This window comes from Acanthopagrus latus, chromosome 15 (assembly GCF_904848185.1).
Source record: "Acanthopagrus latus isolate v.2019 chromosome 15, fAcaLat1.1, whole genome shotgun sequence".
NCBI classification, from domain to species: domain Eukaryota; kingdom Metazoa; phylum Chordata; class Actinopteri; order Spariformes; family Sparidae; genus Acanthopagrus; species Acanthopagrus latus.
The window spans coordinates 19,633,675-19,658,459 of NC_051053.1; the positions used below are offsets into that span (position 1 = coordinate 19,633,675).

At 42.1% G+C, this 24,785-nt stretch overlaps 1 protein-coding gene and 1 long non-coding RNA gene across 3 annotated transcripts; one reads left to right on the plus strand and one right to left on the minus strand.

Moving 5' to 3' along the window:
- Positions 1-650: 650 nt before the first annotated feature.
- rgs17 (regulator of G protein signaling 17) lies at positions 651-24,450 on the minus strand. Of its 2 annotated transcripts, XR_005079426.1 has the most exons (7): positions 24,069-24,450; positions 19,303-19,672; positions 15,593-15,723; positions 11,407-11,481; positions 11,068-11,299; positions 2,183-10,885; positions 651-1,919 (listed from the first exon to the last, which is right to left on the minus strand). XR_005079426.1 is itself a non-coding variant. In XM_037124486.1 (6 exons), exons 2-6 carry the CDS (start codon positions 19,303-19,305, stop codon positions 10,697-10,699), a joined length of 630 nt encoding a protein of 209 aa, XP_036980381.1. In that variant the 5' UTR covers positions 19,306-19,672; positions 24,069-24,450; the 3' UTR covers positions 651-10,696. The 2 variants fall into 2 exon arrangements, 1 of the variants encoding a protein (XP_036980381.1); XM_037124486.1 differs by having other exon boundaries at positions 651-10,885.
- LOC119033904 lies at positions 1,090-12,038 on the plus strand. The gene is made up of 3 exons (XR_005079427.1): positions 1,090-1,220; positions 11,155-11,445; positions 11,591-12,038. It is a non-coding gene; the product is annotated as an uncharacterized LOC119033904 (long non-coding RNA).
- Positions 24,451-24,785: the final 335 nt, after the last annotated feature.

Genomic DNA, 24,785 nt, shown 5'->3' on the forward strand with positions numbered 1-24,785 from the left:
TTTTTGATTGTTTTTTTACATTTTAAAACACATCCACGTCTACTTCTGTTGTTTTGGAAATGCTGCACTGCTGTTTTTTTTGTGGATCACAACATTTTACCCAACTTTGTATCAAGCATAAGCGTGAACGGTTAATAACACCATTTTCAGTTTAAGGTGAAATTATCCTTTAACGTTATAGCCACTAGTCTCTTGTTGCTGTTTCGCAAATATTAGCTTATCAAGGCTACAGACCGGTGCTTTGCGCTAATGCTTAATGCTAATGCTTAATGCTAACGCCAGAGTGCCACCAAGTATGTGTGGTGTATGTGTGTAATTATTTTTGCAGGTGAAATTTTGACCTGAGCTACATGAAATATTCATGTTGTTAAAGAATAAAATTTAAAGTCAGTCCATCTAGTACCTCCTTAGACATTTCACCAAAACACCACAGACATCAACCTCATGGTGGCGCTATGAGAAAACTCCCTTTAGCAAATCACGAATGTCTGTACAAAATGTAGATATTTCAGTACGTGTCAGAGTGGCGGATTGATGGACATTGCAGACGTACATTGCTAGCTTTTCGTAGCTTAACACCATTTTTAACTGATAAAATTGCTGAAGTTGCAAAGTAAGTTCCCACAAAGAAAGACACAGTCACACTTGGCAAAAATCTATTAAGTATTTATTGTAAGTTGTTACATTTAGATTTCTTTCTCTAGCAGCACTATTTTAATTACAGATATTCAAGGGCAGTTACCATTGATTGAAGTTTTTCTCTTAATGCAAGATGTCATTGTGTAAACAAGGACAGAGACTGAACCGTAGATCAAAAAACGTACCACAACCAAACACGCTGTTGACGTGATGGTAACTCATATGAAGTCAGAGGCTGATGAACAACAATTTTTGCGTCTTTTGAGCTGAAAAAAAAAAACCAACAAAAAAACAGTGACTCAAATAAAACCTGTTGAAATAAATTAAAACAGTACAAAACAAATCAAAAATGGTGAACAGCTTTTTTTTTTTCTTTTCCTGTTACAGTTCTTTTGGATCCGATATTGTTGCTTGTGATCCCACATCAGTCACACTTCAACATGTTCAGTGCCTGTACAGAAAGTCTTCAGCTCTGTGAAGTATGTGGACGATTCAGAAAAGATGACACAAACCCACGACAACAGCAACGTGAAAAGACAAATAACAAAAATGTGAGGAACATTTTGAGTCCAGCAGAACATGTGAGTTTATATTCCAACATTTATTTTGACCCCTTTACATTGAAACAAAAAAGGTAGATAATAATTTTGGCACATACCACCAAAGAAGCATTGTTGTAGCCTAATGTTAGCCTACGTACCGGGACATCTGACCACTGTGTCGGGCAAATTCAACCTTTGTTTTTCCTTCTCTTTTTCAAAATTTTACACATCTCTACTCTTTTGAAGAAGTTAACTTGACCTTTGGGAAATTTGCTTACTTACTTGCCAAGAGTTAACTGAGCAGAGGTTTAAGTTAGCAGCCGATTAGCTTAATTTAGCAAATGTATGTTCTTTAGCTATCTTGTAATAATTTGACATATATAGCCCTTGTTTTTACACTTTTACAAGTTACACAAGGTAAATAATAGCTCTTTAGATGTCGATAGAGCCTGGATAACAGTTTAGCTAGCTAATACTAGCTTATCTATGAAAGCTAGCTGCTGGCGTTAGTTTAATAGTTAGCGTAGAAATGTGACAGTGGTATCAATCTTGTCATGTAAATGTTGGTCAATGTGTTTATTTTCCAAAATGTTGAACTATTTCTTATATGTCCTTCTTCTCTGTCTTCTATTTATTTATTTATTCACTTACTTATTTATTTATTATCATTTTTTCATATTCTTTTGAAGGAGTAACTTGACATTTGGGAAATTTGCTTACTCACTTGCAGAGAGTTAGCTGAGCAGCCCAGAGGCTAGCCAGGAGCTGATTAGCTGAATTAAGCATAACTACTATTTCTTGAGTTGTCTTGGAATCATTTGAAATATACCCCCCCCCAACCACCAAAATGATGAGTGGATGTGTTTGCTCTTGGTTTATGTACAAATTGAACAAACAAGATGAAACAAGCACTCTGAAGAAGTGAACAGAGCCTGGCTTGCTAGTCCTAGCTAATCTAAGCTAACTAGCTGCTGGCTGTGTAATGTTAGCTTAATTCTTACTGCACAAACGTGAGAGTGGGATCAATCATGTCATCTAACTCTTGGCAAGAAAGTGAAGAAGTTATTCCCCAAAAAAGTCAAACTACATCTTAAACAACTCTCCATGCCAAAAATTTTTTAACTACAGTTTTAGCCTCCGCAGCTAATGTCAATTTAAGCTGTGAGGTGAGTCAAATTTTCTAAACTAGTCCTCGGTGTAAATATTTCTTTAATCTTGATTCTACATTTGCATCTGTATTTTACTATGCAGATAATTGCCAATACCAACATAATTAAGTATTTCTTGAACCAGCTCTGTCTTATAGTCAAGATTTTACATTTACAAGACGAGGCTAGCTGAGTCCCGTCCCTGCTGTGCTTCTCTACAACAGAGGATGGTGTTGGACTAATACGGTAGAAAAGTCTTTTCAATGCTACACTTGAGGGATTTCTGCATCTCAGGGCACTTCTGCCAATCACGGATTGATGATCAGGTTTCTTTGATAAAATTCAAAGTCCTGAAGAAAAGTAATCAGATCCTTGGGCAACACGACCCTGAAGGTTGACACAGTGGGACACAGTGCTCTGAGATGTTTGAGGAGGTTGCACAAGCCATTGAACTCATGACCTGAGGTCACATTTACTTTGTGTGGCAGGATATCAGTCCACTCTGCCTTGCTCACCCTTAGTGACCACAAGGATAAAGCTTCGCCCGCCTCGATGTAAATAGAACAGCCAGGCTCTCAGTCGTCATCAATAATAAATTAAAGTTCGAGCTCAACTGACCAGACTCTTGATCTAAAGCCTGCTGCACTAGCACTGTCCGGGTTAAATTGCTCTGCAAGTCATGCATGTTTCTAACAACCATATTTGTTAATACAAAGAGGGTCATTTAGTCATTCTGGCAATTCATAACACTCAAAACAAGAAGTAAGAACCCATAACCATCAATATTAGTGAAACATACTAGAAGAAAAATATGAACCTCTCAAAAGAGTTTCTGATATTTTTAATTGTCTGCATACTGCAGTACTTGAATACATACTCATACAGTATCGTTTATAGCAAATAACTGAATTATTTCATTTATTTAGCAAAAAGCATGCTGAATAGAAAAAAGTCACTTGTTTTTTTTAATCGCCCAAAGTGACAGTAAAATTATTTTCATTTTTCACCTGCTGATCGTTTCTCAACCACTTTTGATCTATCTACAAAGGCATGACAAGAACCAAGAGGCTTAGGCATCTAAATCAATAAAGAGAAAAGTGATTGCCTAAAACTGTTGAAACCCAACTTCAACCAGTACCTGCCCGGACACAATCTCTTTTCCCAAAGTAGCACAAACACCTCTGGAAGAGGTACGAAAGAGACACTACGAGGGGTGACGATTTTAATGTAGGAGGAAACATCGGTGTGATTTTTTTTTTTTTTTTTTTTTTGCTGTAACTGCTATTAACAGCATCGTATGTGTGATTTTACAGAGAGAGGAAGCGAGAGCCCGAGAAAGAGAAAGTGATGCAGACAGAGAAAAAGAGATCTTGAGGTCTGTTGTGAAGCGTAAAGAGGCACCGAATCGAACCGAAGGGAAACAAAACGAAGCAGGTTTCAAACCAACATCACTTGACAAACCCGTCTTTCTTTAGCCACGATGCACTGTGAGGAAACTGTGGGGGGAAAATCTGTACATCGACCCTCCTGTTCTCATTACCAAGAGCTAAATGTTCTGTACAAAAAAAATAAATTATCAGACCAAAATTAAACCTCAACTCGAAGCGAAAAGTGGCTCCTGAGAGCTGAGCGAATGGTCTTTCAAGTAACTTATTACTGACTTCTTTTTACATCTTGCATTAGCGGAGTATTACAAAAAGTAGAGAAAAACCCCGCTTCTGCTGATGTGGTCTGCATCAACGCTACCGTATTAACACAGTGATAGTCTGACTGGATGTGGCTACAAAAGGAACGAGAATAGAAAAATAAGCTGCTGTTGTTTGCTGATGACACGGCACTGCACTCGTTTAATTACGAGTCCACTGACAAACAACATAATCATGGTAAGATGTTAATTATTACACGACAGGTGGATCTTTTTTTTAAAAAAAATGTTGTTAATGGGTTACTGGTTATAAAATGTGACGTATGTATGGACAGTGCACATCTCAAAGGCAGATTCCATTAAGAACTCCAGGTTTGCTCCAACTTGGCCCTTCAAAGTGAGACTACGTAACTTTTGAATGAGAAAAATAATACAGAGCAAATCCAACAAGTGCAATTTCATGAAATAATGCACCTTTTCTCAATTCAGCACATACTGTATTCTAAAGTTTTAACATTACAGCCTTACTTGGCCTAGTGTGGCCGCTAGCTTGCGGTGGCTAATGTCAGCTTGCTAATTCTAAAGCCCAATCCCAATTTCCAATCTTGACCCTGACCCCTTGTTTTTGAATGCTCCCCTGCCCCTACGAAGGAGGTACGAATTGTGGTGGTTGCAATCTCCACCTATGAAATGGGACACCACTTTAAGACCCTCATACATCGCCAGTTGTCGTCATTTGCATTTATCTATATAGACGCGACCATACATTTCCAACATTATCCTGCTGTGGTGATTTCTCGCTTTATTGTGGCAATCTTACCGTTATTGAAATGCAGTGGATATTGACAAAATTGACACTCACGATCTGTTTATAACTTTGTGCTATCAAACAAAGAGCACTACTTTTTCACCTGGTTGCTAATGTTAACGGTGCTTTATGGGCTAGCATTAGCGACCTGTGATCTTACCCTGCCAGTCTCTTGGATGAGTGCAACAGCCTTGCTACTGCACTTAGCTTAAATTTGGGGCATCATGTGTCAAAGTGGTGGAATGGAGCATTTCAGTATGAAGAAACGTGAGACTGATGTGCAAAAATCAGCCATTACTATGTGAAATAGCTACCGAGATATCAGAAATCTTAAAAAAAATCATTTTATGCTTGTTCATTTAAAACTACAATTACCTAATTTATGTTGTTTGTCTCTGTGCACCAGTCAAGTTGCTGTCTTTAGCTAAAGTCTTGAATAATAGCCATAACATTTTTAGCAGAATATTATGATGTCACAGTGCCTTTAACCTCTAAAAATACATCAAATGTTTGTATCAAGTGGGTATCAAATGTCAATAACTCTCATTTTATCATATTAGACTGATAAACTCTTAACAAAATTATCTTTAAATTCTTAAGTTATGGCCCAAAATTGACCAAATTTAAAGAAATTCCCTCGAGGCATATTTTAAACCACACGTTCACAAGAACTGGGCGCGGTAAGGTCTCAATAAACTTGACCCTTTGCCACCAACATCGAATTAGTTCATCCTCGAGCTATAGTGGACATTTTTATAAAATATGAAGAAATTCCCTCAAGACTTCGCAGGATGGATGGTCAAGGCTGTCACCTGTGCTGAGGCGTAAAAAATGACCATGATACATTTAAACGCTAACCCTAACCTCACCCGTCTAGCCCAACAAGTGTTGGGACATCATACCTCAGGCCGTAAACGAGCAAAACAGAGGAGCAGGGCTGAGTGGTCAGAGCGAGCAGTGTATTGGGATTGGGCCTATGACTTGTCTCTTCTCTAATTGTGCTACATTTACATACTTTATCATATCCCGTATCCATCAGCTGTGACAACAAAAGGCCTTGGCTTAGCAAAAGTTACATAGTCTTGCTTTAAATATGACCAAACATTTACAATGAAAAATGACAAGTGGCCCGAATATCTTTCTCCCACCTCACAGGCTGAACATCAGAGAGTCACAATGTGGTTGCACCTTAAATAAATAAAGTTTTTTTCCCCCTCTCAGTTAGGAAATACTGCACATGGCCGGCTACGTGTGTCGTAGCCTGAGTAAATGAGAGTTTTTTTGTTTTTTTTGATCAACTTTACAGTCAGTGAAGTTGAGTTCCAGTCGTCTGTTTCATCTCACCAAGACTCCAGCACACAGCCACATAATGTCAGACAACAACACATTTATTTTCAGCAAGGTTTCTTTTTTTTTATCATCACAAAGGCATATACTACTTTCTCTGTATATTACTTGTTTTATATATATATATATATATATATATATATATATGTATATATATAATATTTATATAGAAACAAAAATAAGCGTACATTTTTGCTGAATAAGATTGAAGAATATCAGCAAAGGGCAATGTAAACCATGGTCCATCTAAAACAGCTGAAAGGTGCAGTCGCTCGCCCTTTCCCAACTCACCCACAGTAACAGATTTGCATAGGCAAAAATGGGATTAGCCCTTAGACAGCGGATTCCTGAATTCTTTACAGAGATGCAAAATCTAGTTCAGCTCAACACAATTAAAAACAAACATACATACAAACAAAAAAAAACAAATAATAATGTCGACTAGGCCAAGCTCTCTTTAACCCCTCCGGTCATATACATAGTCATTTTTTCTGTGCACATTTTTTGTTTACAGTGTTAGGCTTCAAGTAGATCTAAAAACAACTTGTACATCGACAACTAGATGTGAAATAAATTAACCAACATGAGAGGTAGTGAAAAGCCTACAGAGACGTTTGTTGTTGTTGTTTCGTTTTTTGTTTTTTTTTTTTATACAAAGGAAAAAATAAAAAATAAATGAACGTGTCAGTAAGGCCAAAGCTTCGCAAACCTCCTCCACCCTAATCAGGACATTTCAGCTCTCAACCTTGGTTTTGCAGTCGATAAAAACCACAGCCACGTCTCGGTAAAAAGAAAAAAAAAAAAAAAAAGAAAAAAAAACCTCGCTCGGGACCCATGGAAATTTTAAAAGACGAGAAATCTAAAGTCAGCGATGACTACATCACTTCACATCATCATCATCATCGTTGCTTGTAAAATCCACATGTCAAACGCAGTTATTAAAAAATAAACAACCGTGCACTTTTCCTCCCACTGTGTAAAAGTCACAATAAATTAAAAGGAAAGGACGGCGAGCAGGAAACGCGCGTTTCATGCCGCATGTGTCCTCCCTGTAAAACACTGTTACCTGGGTTTTCTGCTGCGTCTGTCCTCCCTGTAAACCCTGCGAAGAGTCTCCCGCCAGCTGTAAAACCTCTGCTGGCTGCTCTGCTCACTCTGTGGGCAGTTGGCCTCCCCACTGTTACGAGTATTCAATAAGGTAAAACATCTCACAATTTATAAATGTAAACTTGGTTTAATTGCACCATGATTTCATCATCTGGTTCTCGGTGAAACATTCTCGTGCTAATTACCATATAGACTCGGCAGCGAGGAAACGCGACTTTGCTGCGCAGAAGAGGGGGGGTCTGTGGGAGTGACGGGCATTCTTCTACCGAGTCAAAAAAAAAAACAAAAACGCACGGAGTTGTCTAAATACAACGTCGAAAAATGCGTTTTGTTTCCTGCAATAAAGTGTGAAAAGTCGATCCTTCGGTGTCAGAGTTGGTTCGTTACTGAGCGCATGCATGCACACAAGCTCTTCATCAGAGCAGCTAAGCAATATCAGTAAAGTCCTCGTGGGTAATAATGTCATGTGAGTACTGTATTGCCAAACGAATAAAGGTGCTATATGTAAGAATTTTACCTGAAGTTATCAAAAGAATGTTGAATGCTACTGAAGTTAGCATGCTAACCAGCTAGCCCTGTCCCGTCCTTGTCTGAAGCTACAGTGCTCGCGGCATCGAGGCCAACACATCCCTTTTCCCAGAATCCAGTCCAGACAGCTAGCTGCACAGCTAACAGAGCTAACCAGCCTACGGCGGCTACAGTTAGCAGCAGTTAGCGGCTGCTCTGTCGATATGCTGCTCTCCTTTTTTGTGGAGGATGTGGAGGCGGCCAATTCTTACATATTGCACCTTTAAATAAGTAACATTTCAAAACTGTTAGGTGGCTTCAACTTGCCCTCTTTACTTCACGGTGTCAGTTTTGCTGAATTACAACAAAATACTCCACGACTTTTGCAGAAATACGTAGCTTGGTTTTGCACTGGCAGCTTCACCCAGTTGGCATTTTGGAACACTAAAAGTGAAAATAAGTCTGTTGGAAAACTCAAAATCCCATGATTCAATGGACTTGAGTAGCGAAACTACATTTCTTTTTAAACTGTATTAAAACATTTTCTGAAAGGTGTCATGATTAATCATTTACAAAACCACTCAAAACCAATTTAACATAATGGGGCCGATCTATAATCACTCCCTACATCCAATTGCACTTCAACAGTCTGCTAGACATCCTGCGCCATCTACTCCTACATTTAATTTGGACCACAGTTGGCACGTGAATTTCAGGTAGTTAAAGGAGGCGGCAACACGGTGCCGACATTTGTCAGTGAGGAGGTGGCACTGTTTCATTGACACTTTAAGACTGTGCTAACCACCAGCTAATCCATCATGTGATGTAATCAATATACTTGGAGGCCCAGTTAATTTTTTACAGAAAATTAAAAAAGCATATACTGCACTCATGCACTTTCTACTGCACATCCACAGGCCAGGAACAAAGTTCAGGTTCAAATGTTCACATCATCAACATCAAAAAAAACAAAACAAACCAAAACAAAAAAAGTCCTTTTATATACTAAAGATGTTAGTGGGACATTTGGCAAGACCCCCATAAAGTTTTTTTTTTTTCCAAATTTTTTTCTGTTAAGTGTGTAACTGTACCGTACATGTACACACGCAGCCATTATCATTGCATGCTGTCAAAGTCAGATTAGAAAAACAAACCAGAGTGTGTGAGGGCCGGCAGTCGGATGAGTATTAGCATGGCTAGCACAAGCATGCTAACTGCTTGCCTACAGCATGCTGAAACCTAGTTAGCCGTAGCTTGTGGCATCACTAACGCCTCGCTAGCCCTGTACGGTGGCGTGTCAGCATTATTACGCCAACCCTCTTCACTTGCTCTGGTAGAAAAACGTCTTGCGTGGGCAGTAGCTAACAGAAGGACAACACATTCACTCGCCCAGAAACTCTACAGCCTGCTGACAGGTCACAGCTTCGTTGACATCATGTTTGGCACCCGGGTCACAAATCTAGAGTGTGATATTGGTCATGGGACCGCCATGTATCCTAGCATCTAAAGCTAAAGCCTGACAGACAACGGCCAGGGCTCAGTAGCCCTTTCAATTACTTCAGTGCCTGCTGCAAACCAGCTTTCCACAACGCTCAGTTCAACCCTCTTTCTCTGACTATTTCGAAGTCATTGTGGGTTTGTCTTTATCTTCTCCAGCTGTGTTTTTACCCCCAGATTGGGCACCTGTGCTTGTCAGGCTGTGATGGTCTGAGTTGGAGGGAGGAGGAGGCAGAGGAGGAGGAGGGTGGGGTGAGGAAGATGGGAGGAAGGGATCGGTGGACAAACTGTGGTTGCTTTCCAGAAAAAAAAACTCCAGCAGCGCTTGTGCTGCCTTTTTCCTTACATGTAAAGGCATTGTGATTTTTCTCAGTGGAGAGATTTTTTTTTTTTTGTTTAAAGTTCATGAGTAATAATAATACATGTAGCTGCCCAACCACAATTTTAGCCCTTACTTCTCCCAGTTAAAGAATCCTAAAGAAGGAAAAGTGCTCGGACGGGACGGGATGGATGTATGGATGGATGGACAAGGTGGATGGATGGGTAGGTGCTGCTGCCTTTTTCTGCAGAAGCCATCAAATCTCCTCAATTAAAAAAAAAAAAGAAAACTAAAACAAACTGCAGTAAGCTTTAAAGTTGGCAGGAGTGTACTTTTTCCCTTCACTGAACACTGACAGCCAGACAGAGAGACAGGTCCTCTTGTCTTACTACATCTCTATATTCAAAAAACGGTTGCAGTCCGCGGCTTACATCGTCAAGCTACTGTAGAGAGAGAGAGTTACATGCAGAGCCAGTGCTTCTACTGGGTAAACGGGCAGAGACGCCCCAACTCCCACCAACAACTAGGTGTCATGTCTGGACAGTAACGAAGTAAAACCAAATAAAATCAAAACACGTCTGAGGAATGGGACAGAAGTAGATCGACGGAACATGAAAAGAGAATGCGTAAAGTCAGAGGAGTATTAAAGTGAGGGCAGAATGCATGAGGTCTAAATATTACAGTACAGGAACGGTTGGCTTGTCCTTTTTTTGTCTCTCTCTCTCTGTTTCTGTCCCCACTCGCCTGAGGGAGTCCTCGTCCACAGTTAACCAGCAGCCGGCCATCAGGTCGGCCACTTCGACCGATAGCTGACAGCGCGGGTCGGCCAGTCAAACTGTAACAAACAGCATCAAATTGCTAGCACAACAATCACTGGCCAGCATTAATGGTCTCAAATCGACCAAAAACCCACCAGCAAAGGCCGACCTGGCTCCAGTGGAGAACTGGATATAAATCGCTTAAAAAATATAAATAAAAAAAAACAAAAACAACCAGCTATCTCGGATCATTCAGTCTTTTCAATCGAAAAAAGAGGGAGAGATTTTCCAAACCCGACTTCTGGCACCATAGTAGTATTTGAAGTTTAAGTAGTAGTCTCGTTGGCGTTCGGTGGCGATGAGGGGGAGGTGGAGGGCTCTAGGTGTCGAGACAGGCGCGCCTCCTGTTGGCCAGGAGGTCTCTGTAAACGGAGGAGTTGAGGAAACGGGGGAAGGAGTCGCGGTGCATCAGGGTGTAGATCTGGAACTGGGCCTCCTCGTACATCAGGTTGCTGGGCTCCGCCAGGGTCTGGTTGATTCCTTCTCTTACTCGTGAGTCCAGACTCACCTGGGGCAAGGAAAACAAATTCCATTTTAAAAACCATGAAGTAGTTTGGACTGAACCACTGGCGTTGTTTATGTTAATGTGTGCTGCCAGGAGTCTCTTAAAGATGTTTGATCACACAAGCCATCTTTAAGCAAAAGGCAAAAGGCATTTTTGCACTGGATGAACACAAGTGGAGCTGGTACCTCTTTGGGTGACAATATGGACACGTAGTCTTCGTATATGATCCTGGCTTTCTCATCCACCACGGTGGAATTCGTCTCCTTTTTCAGATCTTCACAGGCCAACCAGAAAAGCAGGTTGTCCTCGCTGTACTCAGAGCGCAGGAACTCTCGGAAGACCTCCCGGCCCTCCAACGAGCGCAGCATCAACTCAAAACTCCGTGACCATGAAAGCACCTCCTCTAGACTGGCGTGTCTGAAAGATGGAAGAGACGTGGACGTGTGTGAGACCGACGGAGGCACACAAAACACAAAATCATACTGGACATGAAGAAAGAAGAGAGAGCAGAGGGATGAACCTACTGTTCTTCTGTAGCTTCAATACTGTCCATCTTGGTGCAGGTCTGTCGTTCACTCCTCTCCATCCTGTCTTCATTCCTGGTTGGAGACGGGAAATGATTAATTCTCATCAGAGTAATAAAATGTTTCTGACTATTCCAGTTAAATCTTAATTCATTTTCCGGCTTTTTCATTCACATGTCTCAAGGCTGCAACCAACTCCGTTCAGAGCCTGGAAGCGTCTCATGATGCACAGCGTCGCGAGCAGGTGAACCGGCAAAAAAAAAAAGGCAGGAGTTTCAATTAATTATATCTACACTGACAGCGCACACCAGTGACTGTCAGCAAGCATCACTGCTTCGGGTTAATAAACATTTCATACACTGTCGAAACCTTCCTCCCACAACTCCACTCTCCATTTATATTATTTAAAACATAACAGGACAACATTCAAAGTGGGATTGGAAAAAGTACTCAAAGAGAAACAGTGACGCAGGCGAAGTTACCGTATGCAGAGCTGTGCAGCAGTACATTAGTGTGTAAGTATTGTTTGGGTAGATCTACAGATCACGTCTACTCATTGTTGTATAATGTCTTGGAGGAGCCTTCGACAATTTGAGAAAATGATTCATATGTTTTTTTGCTTTTGAACTGCATTATGGGAAATGTAGGATCCAGTGTTAAAGATAAATGTATAAAGACTTAAAGTGAGAATGTATCGGCCCTCCGCTGCTTCATTTTTGATCAGTCCTGGCACCATTCATAAAAGTGCTGTCCTACATTTTTGGCGTCGCCTTAAAATCAATCTGCTTGGGGTGAACAGACATATTCCATGGGATGAAGATTCTCCACTCTAGCTAAAACTACTTTTTATTTATTTTTATTTACTGCACATATTTGTCATTTATCACAGTAATCTGAGTATCATTGGGCTTCGAACTGTTGGTCGGACAAAACATGCGATCTGAAGAAGTCGCCTCATGTTTAGGAAATCACAACTGTCTCGTAACTCCTCACTTTCGCCTCTTTCAGCCGCTAATTGCGTCGAGAAGCATCACTTCGAGCCGCAACCTCCAGAAATAATCGACAGCACATGCGGCCGCATATTCAAAGTTGACGAAACAATAAAGCTTCAGTTGGAGCCTTTATGAAAACACTCCAAACACACACCGTAGCCACTCAGTCTATCGTAGCTCAGTCACACTCGCTCGGGTCCACAATGCAACACACACTGGAGTGTCTATTTTTGTCTGACCATGGAGGATCTTTCCTTCCTCTTGCTATCTCTTGTCAAAGTCCCCATTGTGCGGCAGTAATGGACTAAGCTAGCCACAGCCCCCTGGCGCCCTCACAATACAGCTAAATATACGGGCTGTTCCTCACAGCTGTTTTGCATGTGATGTGGGGATGGAAATAGACGGCACCCCGGCTAGATAAGGGCCTTGTGTGAGGGTGGGTGAGGGGGGTTAGAGGGAGAGGGAAAGGACGGATAAAAAAAAAAAAAAAAAAACTGTAACAGCATGTCATGACCTATTAACACTTTCGTACACCCTCAGTCTCTAAGAATTCAACACCGCGACCACGTAACTCGGCATGATGGCCCCCAAAGAAAATGCGACACAGGGAGCATTCAGTGATTTGCACCTAACTCAACATAAACTTGCTCTGAGGAGGAAACCGATCCATCCCCGGGCCTTGACACTAAAATAAATAAACATTCGCGGTACTGAAGACAATTTACCCGACTCGTTCTGGAGAACTGACACCGGCGTCTGATTGAGAAACACAGAGCGGAGTCACAGAGCACTCACTATGGGCCCGGTCCACAAGCTGCCACCACTTGAGATGAAGTGGTGTGAAAGAAGCAGCACATTCACCATTCATTGGCTCAAAACAATGTTTCATTCACTCCTCTCTACCCGGCGAGAGTGCAGCCACAGTGGAGGAGGCAGCTGGAACCTCACAGCAGTTACTGCTTCTGGTGCCTTGCTCAGGGGCAAGACTGTTTCTGAACTGCAGTGCGATCTGTACGTGTAAAAACACGGAAACTTATTTTTAAATCAAGCTGACTGTCTTCTCTTTAACTTGTGTTATTTTCTTGATTAATCAGCACATCTAAAAACCAACATCCTTAGACGACTTGATCTTCATCAGGGCTCCACACAACAAACAACATGGCGAGGCCTCACCTCGGTCTGGGTATCGAACTTCAACACTTTTATGGCACCAATCGAATTCCCTCAATGCTACTGAGTGTTGATCTCATCAGTGTCAGTGAGCCAATAAGCATGCGGCCTGCTTGTTGTGCTATGATCTAACAGTGCTGGTGATTGGCTGTCTCCAGGCATGTAAGAGAAACACTAGGTTACGCTCAGAGACGGGGTACGATTGAAAAGAGCATCAGTAAGAACAATAAAGGTAAGTTTCGTTACCTTAATTATTGTCATCGAAGTAAAGGTAACACTTACGCAATTCTTTTTATGAAACCCAGCCCAAGTCGCACCTATATTAGATTCGACAGCCAATCAGAGGCGATCAAATGACCCAGATAATAACAAAACAATGGAATGAGGAGATTAGAGGACATAATGTAAAAACGTACATGCACACAACATACACGAAATGGACAACTGCATGTACTGTATCCAACAAACGCGTCTTTTGATGCAAATTATAATAATAATAATAAAAAAAGACAGATAGGAAATAGAAAGTACATGAAACGTGGATAAAATCAAACTCTACATAGCCTCAGTCTGATTTATAAAATCTGCTCCTTGATTGCAAATACAGCATAGACAAATGTATTTAAGATGGTGAGGGGTGAAAAGGAGCCATTAAAGATTATAAAATCCAAATAAATGAATGCTGTTCTTAGAATAATCAAGAGAGAGCCTGATATTCTGATTAATGGGAGTCTATATATATTATAAAAATCCAACAGTTAAGTCTTACAACCAAAAACATTTAACACATTGTCAATTTTTTGGCCATACCAGGTGATACAATGATGAAAACGGGTGAACAGATTCAAAACACAATCCTTTTCCCACATGTCCAAAAATAAACCAGCTCATCCTCACAGATGACTAAGAAAAGCCAAAACTGTTCACATTTTTAGAAGCTGAAACCACAACAGGTTGTTGTTTTTGTGGATTTAAATGTTTTGTGGCCTGCGGGAAACAACCAGAGACTCCAGGAAGTCACGTACCGTCCTGGACTCTCAGGCAGTTCTCCGTAAAATGTATTTTTACCTTTCTGTTTTTGTGACCCGGCTACCTCTTTCCAGCCTGTTCGCTTAGCTACATCAATTGGCTAACTATACAAACTGTGTAACCAATCACATCTATTTCAACTGTTCTATAACCAGCAAAACTGATTCTTATGATATTATTATAGCAAAAAGATTCAGAACGTATTAGATATTGTGTAATCCACCACTGCTGATGTTTCAGGGAACTCTCACGCTATTTAATGACTTTTTAGGAACAGAGGAAGCACTTTGAGGCAAATTTGTGATTTTGGCCCTATGAATAAATTTGACTTGACTTCATAACTGTTTAACTGAAACTGAGTTTGAACACAACATCAGTGTACCGTCACAGATTATGCAACAGGATAAAAGGCCGGACTAACTATTGGGTGTTTCCGGCACTCCATGTATTTTTAATAAACACTTAAAGCACAAGTATAGTATAGTACAGTATGGTATAATACAGTATAGTATACTGCAGTGTATAGTATAGTGCAGTATAGAATATTAAAGAATAGTATACTATAGTATAGTATTATAGTATTGTATAGTATAGTATAGTATAGTATAGTATAGTATAGTATAGTATAATATAAAATAATATAGTACAATATGGCATGGCACAGCATAACACAGCACAGTATGGTATAGTATAATATAGTACAGGACAAGTAGTAGTATAGGACAATACTGTATAGTATGGCAGGGCCCAGTATAGTATAGTACGGTATAGTACAGTATATTACAGTAGAATAGTACGGTATGGCACGGCACAGCAGAGCATGCAGACTATAGTATAGTATAAAACAGTATAATACTGTATAGTATGGCACAGCAGGGCATGGCACAGTATAGCATAGTACAGTACAGTATAATACTGTACCATACTGTATAGTATGGCACAGCACAGTGCGGCACAGCATAGTATAGTATAGTTATAGTACAGCAGTTTCTTACCAGAGACACTTGCAGCAGCCGCACCAGCAGAGGCAGCAGGTGTTGGGTCGGGGCTGTCCAGGGGCCTGGGGAGGGGCCTCGATGTGTGCCGCCTGCCTTTTTCTCATCTCCACTCCACTCACACTGCGGGGCTGCACGGTGCACACAAAATAAACACAGTGACATTCTCCTCAGATGAATTATTGTATCACACAGAGTGCGGGTTCAAACCAGGCCCCCGTGGTTTACTTATAGCTCACCAGCTATACGTCTCATATAGGGAGGAAAATAAAAGAAACTCTGACTGCGAGTGTGTGTGAGTGATGAAGCGAGAGAGACAGAGTGCTCAAGCAGGACAGAGAGGATTCCCTTCCTTGTACGGTACGAGGCTTTCTGGTGTGAGTCCAAGTCTTTCACTTGGCTCTGACAGACACTACACACACATCTCAATGAGCGCAGGCACAGGCAGCGAAACAGGGTCGACACTTCACATACACACACGTACAATAAATACACGAATCTTTCCACACAAGTGCGCTCATCTGTCTGGCCTGTTGTTGCCCTCAGAGTGGGCAGCGTTCTTCAAACAGATGAGGACTGAGTCAGCGACACACCACAAAAACTTTGACAATGTGTCTCTGTGGTCAAACTGAGTGAGCTGCTGTTGTCCGACGAGCTTTGATTTGTGTTAAATGAGACCAAACTATCATTCCAATGCAGACACACAGTAATGTGGTTTCTGGTAGTGCTTTTATATCTCTGTTTAATGACTGAAACATGTTATGAGAATGTATAGTATGTAGTACATTATGCTAACATGCTGCTTTTTGGCAAGTGTAATGTTAACAACTTTCACTGTCTCAGTTAATCAGAGTACAGCTGAGGCTGATGGGAATGCTGGTGGTTTTGCAGGTGTTTGATCATAAAGCAAAACTTTAGATAGTAAAAACTGTCTTGGATGAAAAGTTAAAGGATGACGATTTGATTTGAAAGAGAACTTCCTCTCCCTCAGTGTTTCTGAGTGGGTTTACTGTTGGCACCGCTGCTGCAAAGACAACTGAGTTGCTTTCCGTTCTGCTTAGAGTTGCAATTATGGACAACACCGGCGAGACGACTCATTCACCCCTCCATGGTGAAGTGGTCAGCACTGAAGTCTCACAGCAGGAATTTTGGTAAATGACTGACAAGATTAATCGATTACCAAAATAGTTCAAACAACAATTAAGTGATCAATCAACTCCTCTCACCGTCATCATTAATCATTAGAGCTACTTTCTCCTGAAGACATGTATCATTTTGTGAAGGAGTTGAAGGTTAACACACAAAACATTTGACATGATTGAGGGCACAGCTCAGAATCTGTTTTGTTCTTCAGGACCCAAATGTGCACAGAGAGAAACTGTTTGTTAGACTTTTAGAAAGCAACACCAACTTGTGTGTAGACTGAGCAGAGCTCACCGAACCTTTCCTACTGAACAGTTATCACTCTCACAAGCCATTTCTCTGCCACTGCAGCTGTACTTCAGCATGATTTTAACAATCAACCTAAAGTAACAAAAGTGTGCGCCTACGTCTGGGCATTGCCCGGGGTGCTCCGTGGTCTTTAGAGAGGCTTTGAAGGTGATTGTGCCAGCAGCTTCGGCCTTGCAGGTGGAAGGGTGTGAAAAGCCACTTCAATGCCACTGATACTGCTTTTCAAGCCTTAAGGCGACTCCGAATAGAAATACCGCTGTCTAAGAACTCATTATTGTACCTGATGCAAATTTTCAGTATAGTCTGGAAATGCTATTTTTCATCTTCCTCCAGGTAAGAGATAATAACGCTTCCTGTGAACTAAAAAAACCTTATTTTATTGCGCAAAAAACCTTATTGGGAATCGAAAGCAAAACAAATGAAACTCTTACCTCTAAAGTCATGGTTCAAATTAAACTCTGTGTACCCACAGAGGAGCCTTCTCTCCTTCTCTGTGTTGTTCCCACAACTCCACATAGACATTCACTAAAATGATGGCACAGGGCCGGAAATGCTGAGCCGACCTGCCTGATATGCAAATGTCGTCGCCCGGCCAGCTACCAGGCAGCGGCCGTAGAAAAAAAAAGCAGCTAGATGCAAACGACCGTGACGGTAGGGCTTTGTTTCTAAACCCGCAGAAGGAGGCCGCATTGACAGCACATGCAAATCAATGTGGAAATACAAATAGATGAAACGAGAGGAAACAAACAAGAGAGCGGCAAGACTGGTCACACGTGAACTTGTTTTCGACCCTTACTTTTTCCACATCTTATTAATCGAGACATCATTTGCTTGAGGAGGCAAAAATTTGAGAAGAACGGTGTTTGAGAGGCTTTTTTGCCTGGCAGGTCTTTTGTATAATGTAACTGTGTGTTGATAAAGGTTCTCAGTCATCCAGGTCATGGTAAACCTAGGTGCTCACCTCTCACCTGAAGAGGCTGCTTCAGTTCTAACTAACTGGACGGGAGTTGCAGGCTTTTAAACTCTGTGTGGGAGTGTCCTTACAGAGTCGATGAGGACACGTGAGAGCTCTGAGTTTCAGAGTCGTTGGGGCCACTTGTTGGTCGTTGATTGAACCAGCCTTCATGTAGGTTGCTAAGGCTTGGTGAGCTGAGGTGTGAATGGTTGTTAAACTGTCTTTGGAGGGAACTCAGGTGTAGGTGGGTGATGTTACTGTGACACTTTATGAAAACCATCATGTCAGTCTCAATCAAACTCATTTGAGGAGAGGAGAACTTTCCAAAAGTGGAATCCACGTTAATCATCACCATTTATCCAAAATGTTTCAATCTGGCAAAGCTAACAACAAGTAGGCCGCTCAGACTCAATCATCCGAATAAATGTCGACAGTGTACGTTTCTGAGAGCTGCAGGTTTGTTGAAACTCTACAACTCAATTTTAAAGTCCGTGTTCTGACAACTGTTTGGAGAAATATACCTGTTTTGGAGAAATATACCTGTTTTGGTCGCCACAATCTTGACTGGAGATGTGCCCACTTCACATCAACAATATTTAGCAGTGTCACGCTTACAAAAGGTGAAATACAGTCTTGAACCGTGCCCTCAATATGAGAGTCAAATCAGATACATGTAATGTGAACGCAGCCTATGACATGTATCAACATGTCTGGGTTTGGAAATGTTAACATCCAACATGTTATCCTGACGATCGGGCTCCCTGATTGGGCAGAAAAACAGTTGCAGTGTTGTGCTCAACAGTTTTGTTCTTGTTTAAAACCTCTAAATAGACATAAATCTTCCGCGTAATTGGCTTCGGCTTTGCACTGATGTCTTTGTGAACTGTGAGGCTCTGCTCACTGTAGACAGCTTTGTGCCTGACCAATCACGTCAATCCGGCGCAGTTCAACCAAGTGTTAGGAACCCAAGTATGATCCGAGGAGCGAGGATGTGTCGAAGCTCGATTGGAAATGTCTGAAAACGGATATTTGATTCAAGTGTTTAAGCTTCATCATATGGACGGGTGCTGATTGACAGACTCGGGTGGGGACTCTGATTTAATCGCATTTGTTGTAAGATAGATTAATGGTAGCCTTCACGGATGAGACGCGTGGATAAGTCAAGGTCCACATAGTAACCTTTTCCAGCAGGTTCAAATCTTTCGGACTTCCTCAGTGGATGGAATTTGCTCAGTTGTCACAGAGATGATAACAACAATAATAATATATCATGACAGTCATACTGTAGTGAGCTCAAACTTACCATGAATTAGTGAGTTCCTAAAAACAGGTCAGACAGAGCAGTCATGGCGTGAGGTAATAGGTTGCTGGACGATAGCAGGCTGGTTTGACGGAGTGACTGACTGGTGGACTGTCTGGCTGGATGTGCGGGGCGAGGCGAGGGCGTCGTCTTTACCACGGGGAAGAGAGTTTACTGGTCTCACCATCCCTGACCGACGGGCACAGAGAGGGACGCGAGAGCTGAGGAGAGACCGAACGACTTCCCTGCTCCTACTTCCTTATTTCAATCGCTCCTTTTGTTTCGCTCGCCGTCGCCTCCTAGGCTTCCTCGGATCTTGGTGAAAGGGTCATTTATGGACTTGATAGAACAGGGAGCGGTGAAAGTACAGCATCTGGAAAAAGAAGAAAAAGAAAGAGAAGCAGTTTTTACAGTCACATTCACAGCTGAATCATTTTACATACCAAAGGTGCAGTAATTTGTCTTCAGCGACAATGGCGTGGAAATACATCCGCTGCTTACGTAACGACACAAGTGCACACTGGCAAATACAACAGTGAGAGATGCAGCTGGTTTTCACATAGTGTATGTTCCAGCAACAGAAGACCTTTGAGGCCAGAAGACTTTAAGATGTAACACATCTGATAACAGCGACGGACAATATGGCGGTGATGGTATATATATCACAATACAGACATTGTTCCGTAAACTTGATAAGAAATGTTTTTTAAATAACCAGACCATAACTTACATCACCACACTTGGTTATTTTCCTTTTTTTTTTTTTGGGAAACAAAAATCAGCTGCCTCACATGAGACAACACTTGCATTAAAGGAGTATTCCAGGATTTTCAAACCTGGGCCACTATATTTACACATCTCGGTGTGTAAATGATTCAGACTTTCACACCAAAACGTTTTTGGAATCAGAGCCGACCTGCTGGACTGACTCTGAAATGTTTCGCCACGTATGACTCATTTCAGGTGTTTCATGTCTGAAGGTTAACGGGTCTAAATAATTACCAGTCTGACTGAATTCAGCATAATTCAAAAATCACGATGATTAGTGATGCATAACCGCCACCAACATGAGAACACGATGATCAGTCCAGTTTTACATCACGTGAGCTTCCGTGGAGGCAGCAAGATCACGACCGGAATCCAGATCGGACTACATGCCGGGGGAGCTTCACCTCTGCAATGTGTCTGTTGGTTTTTGAGGTATAAGGTCAGTTTGAACAAGTATGCTCGTACACTCGGGATAATGAAACAGATAACCGGCCATTAGCTTCTCATAATACGCAGTTAGCTCAATTGCTTGCAGTTACATTTGATGCCACGAGGTGATTTCGTACACGGTTAGGTTGGCTTGCTCACATGACTCCGCCTGTGTCAACAACGCGGCATAAAAGAAATGTTCTTCTTTCGGAATCCATCCTCGGGTGAGGGCTAATTATTTGTTGGCTTCATTTTAATGAAGTCTGAGTAAATAAAATTAGAAATAAAATATTGAATATTTTGTGGTGTGGGTTGATTTTAAGATGTTTCCTACAGTTTGTAAAACTGTAATTTGGCTCTTTTATGTACCAAAGCCGTGTCCCCACACCCCGCTCCCCTCCTCCACATCCTGTTTCCCATCACTCATCAGCAACACAATCAAACCCACAAAAATGGAATGATGAAAACAATTATATTTTGCACCGCTACACTGTATCTCAACTACCTCAAATGCGTTTTCCTTCTTCCTCTTCTTCCTTGTTGACAACCAACATAAGCTCTGACACTGATCTATCTGAGATAAGCGACAGGATGTGGTCGAACAAAAGAAAAAAAAATAAATCAAATCAAGAAATGAAACAAACGCAGCAAATGAGTGTTGATGCAGTCATCATCATCATCATCATCATTACATCCACTTTGAAACTCATCGTTTAACAGGGTTAAGCCGACCGTTGGTGCCACAGCCCAACACTCACAGTCAGGAGTCACCCGCTGGATTGTGTCCCTGGAGGAAACTTGGACCCTAAAGGCAACAGAGCCGCCCCGGTTGCTCTCACGCTGCCTGATTTTCATACAGGAATTACTGTTCCAACAACTTCCTCGCTCATAAACAAGAGCCGGGAAGTGTTCACGTGCTGACCCCGACACTGGAGACTCTTTATATTGCGAGCTATGACTAGTCTGTGGCTAAAAGTAGAAAGTGAGAGACGGCGACGAGCAACAGACACGGAATCGCAAAATTACTACTGAGTGATATAACAAAATATGTGTTCAACAAACTACATGAAATACTGTTTCATTTCTCAGGAACGCAGCACAAATCAAAAACTCACACTTGACATTCGTACGTCGATATCCTCCGTCCGATCTGACCGAGCGCGCCTTCTCTCCTGCAGAAACCGCTCGCCATACAAGAGAGGCTTCAGCTTCTGCTCACGCCAGTTGAATCTGGTTTGAAAACAGAGCTGTCCCTTGTATATTAAAAATCTATGGTGATGAATGATTTTGCATAGCTGTGTGCAAAGATGAGGCTTTTGTGTCGTACTTGTGTGAGTTTTTAACCGCCTGCTCCCAGGAGCAACATGGCCACAGAGTCACTTTAGTGACACGCTTCACCGGAGGGTCGGGAGCACGATGCAATCTAAACTTTTTACGTCCACTGGCGGAATTGCTCGTGGATTCTGACACAGTAGATTGCTGCTGTATTTTGGGTTGTTAAGTGAAGCAAATCTACCATTTCACCATCATTTAGCTCGTGTCTGGGGCTGCTGTTGAGCCAGAGGAAGGAAACCGTGCCTCGCTATGATGCCTGTCGGAGCTCGAACTGAAATTATTTGTTGAGTAACTAAAAAAAACGTACGTAAAAACGTATGTAATCATCTGCGTACTTTTTCAAGACAAAAAAAAAAAATGCCACAAATCGGAGAATTTTCAGCTTTTCTCATTTCATATAACTGTTAACTGAAATCTTTAGATTTTGGAGACCCGGTCAGACAAAACAAGATGTCCGACGACATCATCTTCAACATTTTTTTCACTGTTGAGTGACATTTTAGAAGACACTACGATATGTCAAAGTTTCTGCTGGCGGATTCCTTTGCTAAACTATCGCTAGCTGCTGTTGCTTCGGACTGTCGCGTATCCACAGTCCAGCAACACTAAACAACCCAAACAAATCGTCCACAGGCTTTAAAATCTTTGTCACTTATTGACAATTGCCCCATTTTCTGAACAAAATTACTAATTGGAATGACAGTTACCATTACTCAGAGGCCTACAACACTTCCATTTTTTCACTAATAACTGATTAGATCTGCAAAGATTACGTGATTAATCAGTCAAATTAAACGCCAACTACTGAGGGGAAAGTTAAAAGTTCTCAGATTCCAGATTACTAAATGTGAATATCGTCTGATTTCCTGACTCTGTGACAGGAAACTGAATATCTTTGGGATACGGGACACCTGAGGACGTCGCCTTTGGCTCCAGGAAACGTTTCTCACCATTTTCTGATATTTTATAGACAAAACAACAAATCAATTCACCTACAAATGTTTAAGCAGACTAATTAACAGCAAGAGTATCTGGTATTTGCAGCCCTGCAAATATTTAAATCACGTTATTGATTTTTATAGAACAAGTGTAAATGCGTCACATTACAACCGTCTGCCACAGGAAAAAGCCCTGCAGACGCGTCAAATCTTCGGTTTTCAAAACGATTACGTTGACAATATTAACAAGGTAACGATACAAAGGCAGGGTCCGCCACATACAGACAGAGTAACAGTATGAAATTGTGTTGTGGACAGTTTATTTATTTGGAGGTGGAAACAAAGAGTTTGTTTATTTAGGCATGAAAAACAAACAAAAATCTCCTTTCCCTGAAACTACACATTGCACCTTTAAAGCTGTAAAGTGTTGTTACCTCTGCCTCTGTAAGTCACACACTGGTGCTGTGGATGTTCAGATCCCTGAGTTATACATACATACACCCTACAGGAAAATCAGATTCATCTCACATGTGTTACAGAGAGAGAGTGAGATGAGGAAGTGTCTCAGGATGTAGCAGCGACACAACCCGGGCTCCCTCTGACTCAACACACCCATGGGGGACCCTGCAGTGTGGGTGCTCCCCATCAGCTGAGCGCCGCTACCTGATCTCTCCCTCCCGGACATGGCAGCAGAGGGGCCGGGGTCTGGAGGAGTCACAGCGGGGCTGACACGGTCGTGTCTGCGGAGGGGTGCTGTCGCAGCGCTGGATCTGTTGCATCTGCCTGCAGGCCTGAGCATGTCTCCGGATCAGAAGCAGGCAGGCTGCTCGGACCCTGCTCTCTCTCTCTCTCTCTACATATATCTCCCTCCTTCACTGTGTGCACTAGCTCTGCTGGGCTAGCTGGCTGCTTTTTGCATGGGTTTTTTTTTTTTTTTTTCCCTGAAGCTGTCCGAATCATCTGAGCCCAGCGGCTGCAGGTCCGACCAAGCCCGGGAGAGGAGATCCCCCTCTCCCCGGACTGGCTGACTCCACCGAGGGACAACCCGATCAGCTGCACAGCGCTGTCTGTCTGTCTATCTGTCTGTCTATCTGTCTGCCTGCACCGACATTTTTCAGATAAATCAAACACCACCCACTTTGTGCTCGCTAGCTTTAGCCGACAGATCCGCTATCTCTGGCAGCGAGAGGAGGAGGTGGCAGCTGAGCAGCAGCAGCAGCAGCAGCAGCAGCTAGCGCCGTGCTAACCTCAGCTAGCCTGCCCGTGTGGAGCATTAGCGCGCGATAAACAGCATCTTACCCCTTTTTCGTTGAGCTGTCAGTGTCCTAGGGTGATAGGTGGGAAAACGCGGTGTCCCGATGCTCATTTAGCGACATCGTAAGTGGGAATCCCGCGGTGTAATGTCCATCGCCGCTGTTTTTCTGCCATCCGCCCCACTTCAGCACCGAACGCCGCCGAGCCCCTGGATGCACTGCGCAGGCGCGCTGCCGCCGCCGCTGCTCTGTGGCTGCAGTCGGTGAGGAGATGCACTGCCGAGGCTCGCAGGGTCAGGACGCACGTCTGCCGTCCAGCAGACTGCACTACAGCGTTACAGAGCACAACATGTCAACACGACAACACAACACAACACGTTCAGTATCCTCTGACCGGCCTTTACTGCTTTTATTTGTCATTTTCAATCCATTCATTGTCCTTTATTCCTGCTCATTATCATTTTATCTGATCTTAATTCCCATGATTCCCATCCTTTTATTTATTTATTTCTATTTTTGCATTTCTATTCCCTCTCTTCTTTTTCTGGGATCTTACCTGTTTTATCACATTTATTCCTTTTACTTGTATGACTCATATTGACTTTCTGTGTTACATTTTCTTCTAATTCACAGTAGAACACTTCGGTCAGACTTCCTTCTGTCTGGATTGATTTGTGAGTGTTTATTCTCTAATATTGTCTTCCTGAGTTTCCTGCTTTTGCTTTGTTGCCAAAGCACTTTTCAAACTCTGTTTTTAAAGTTG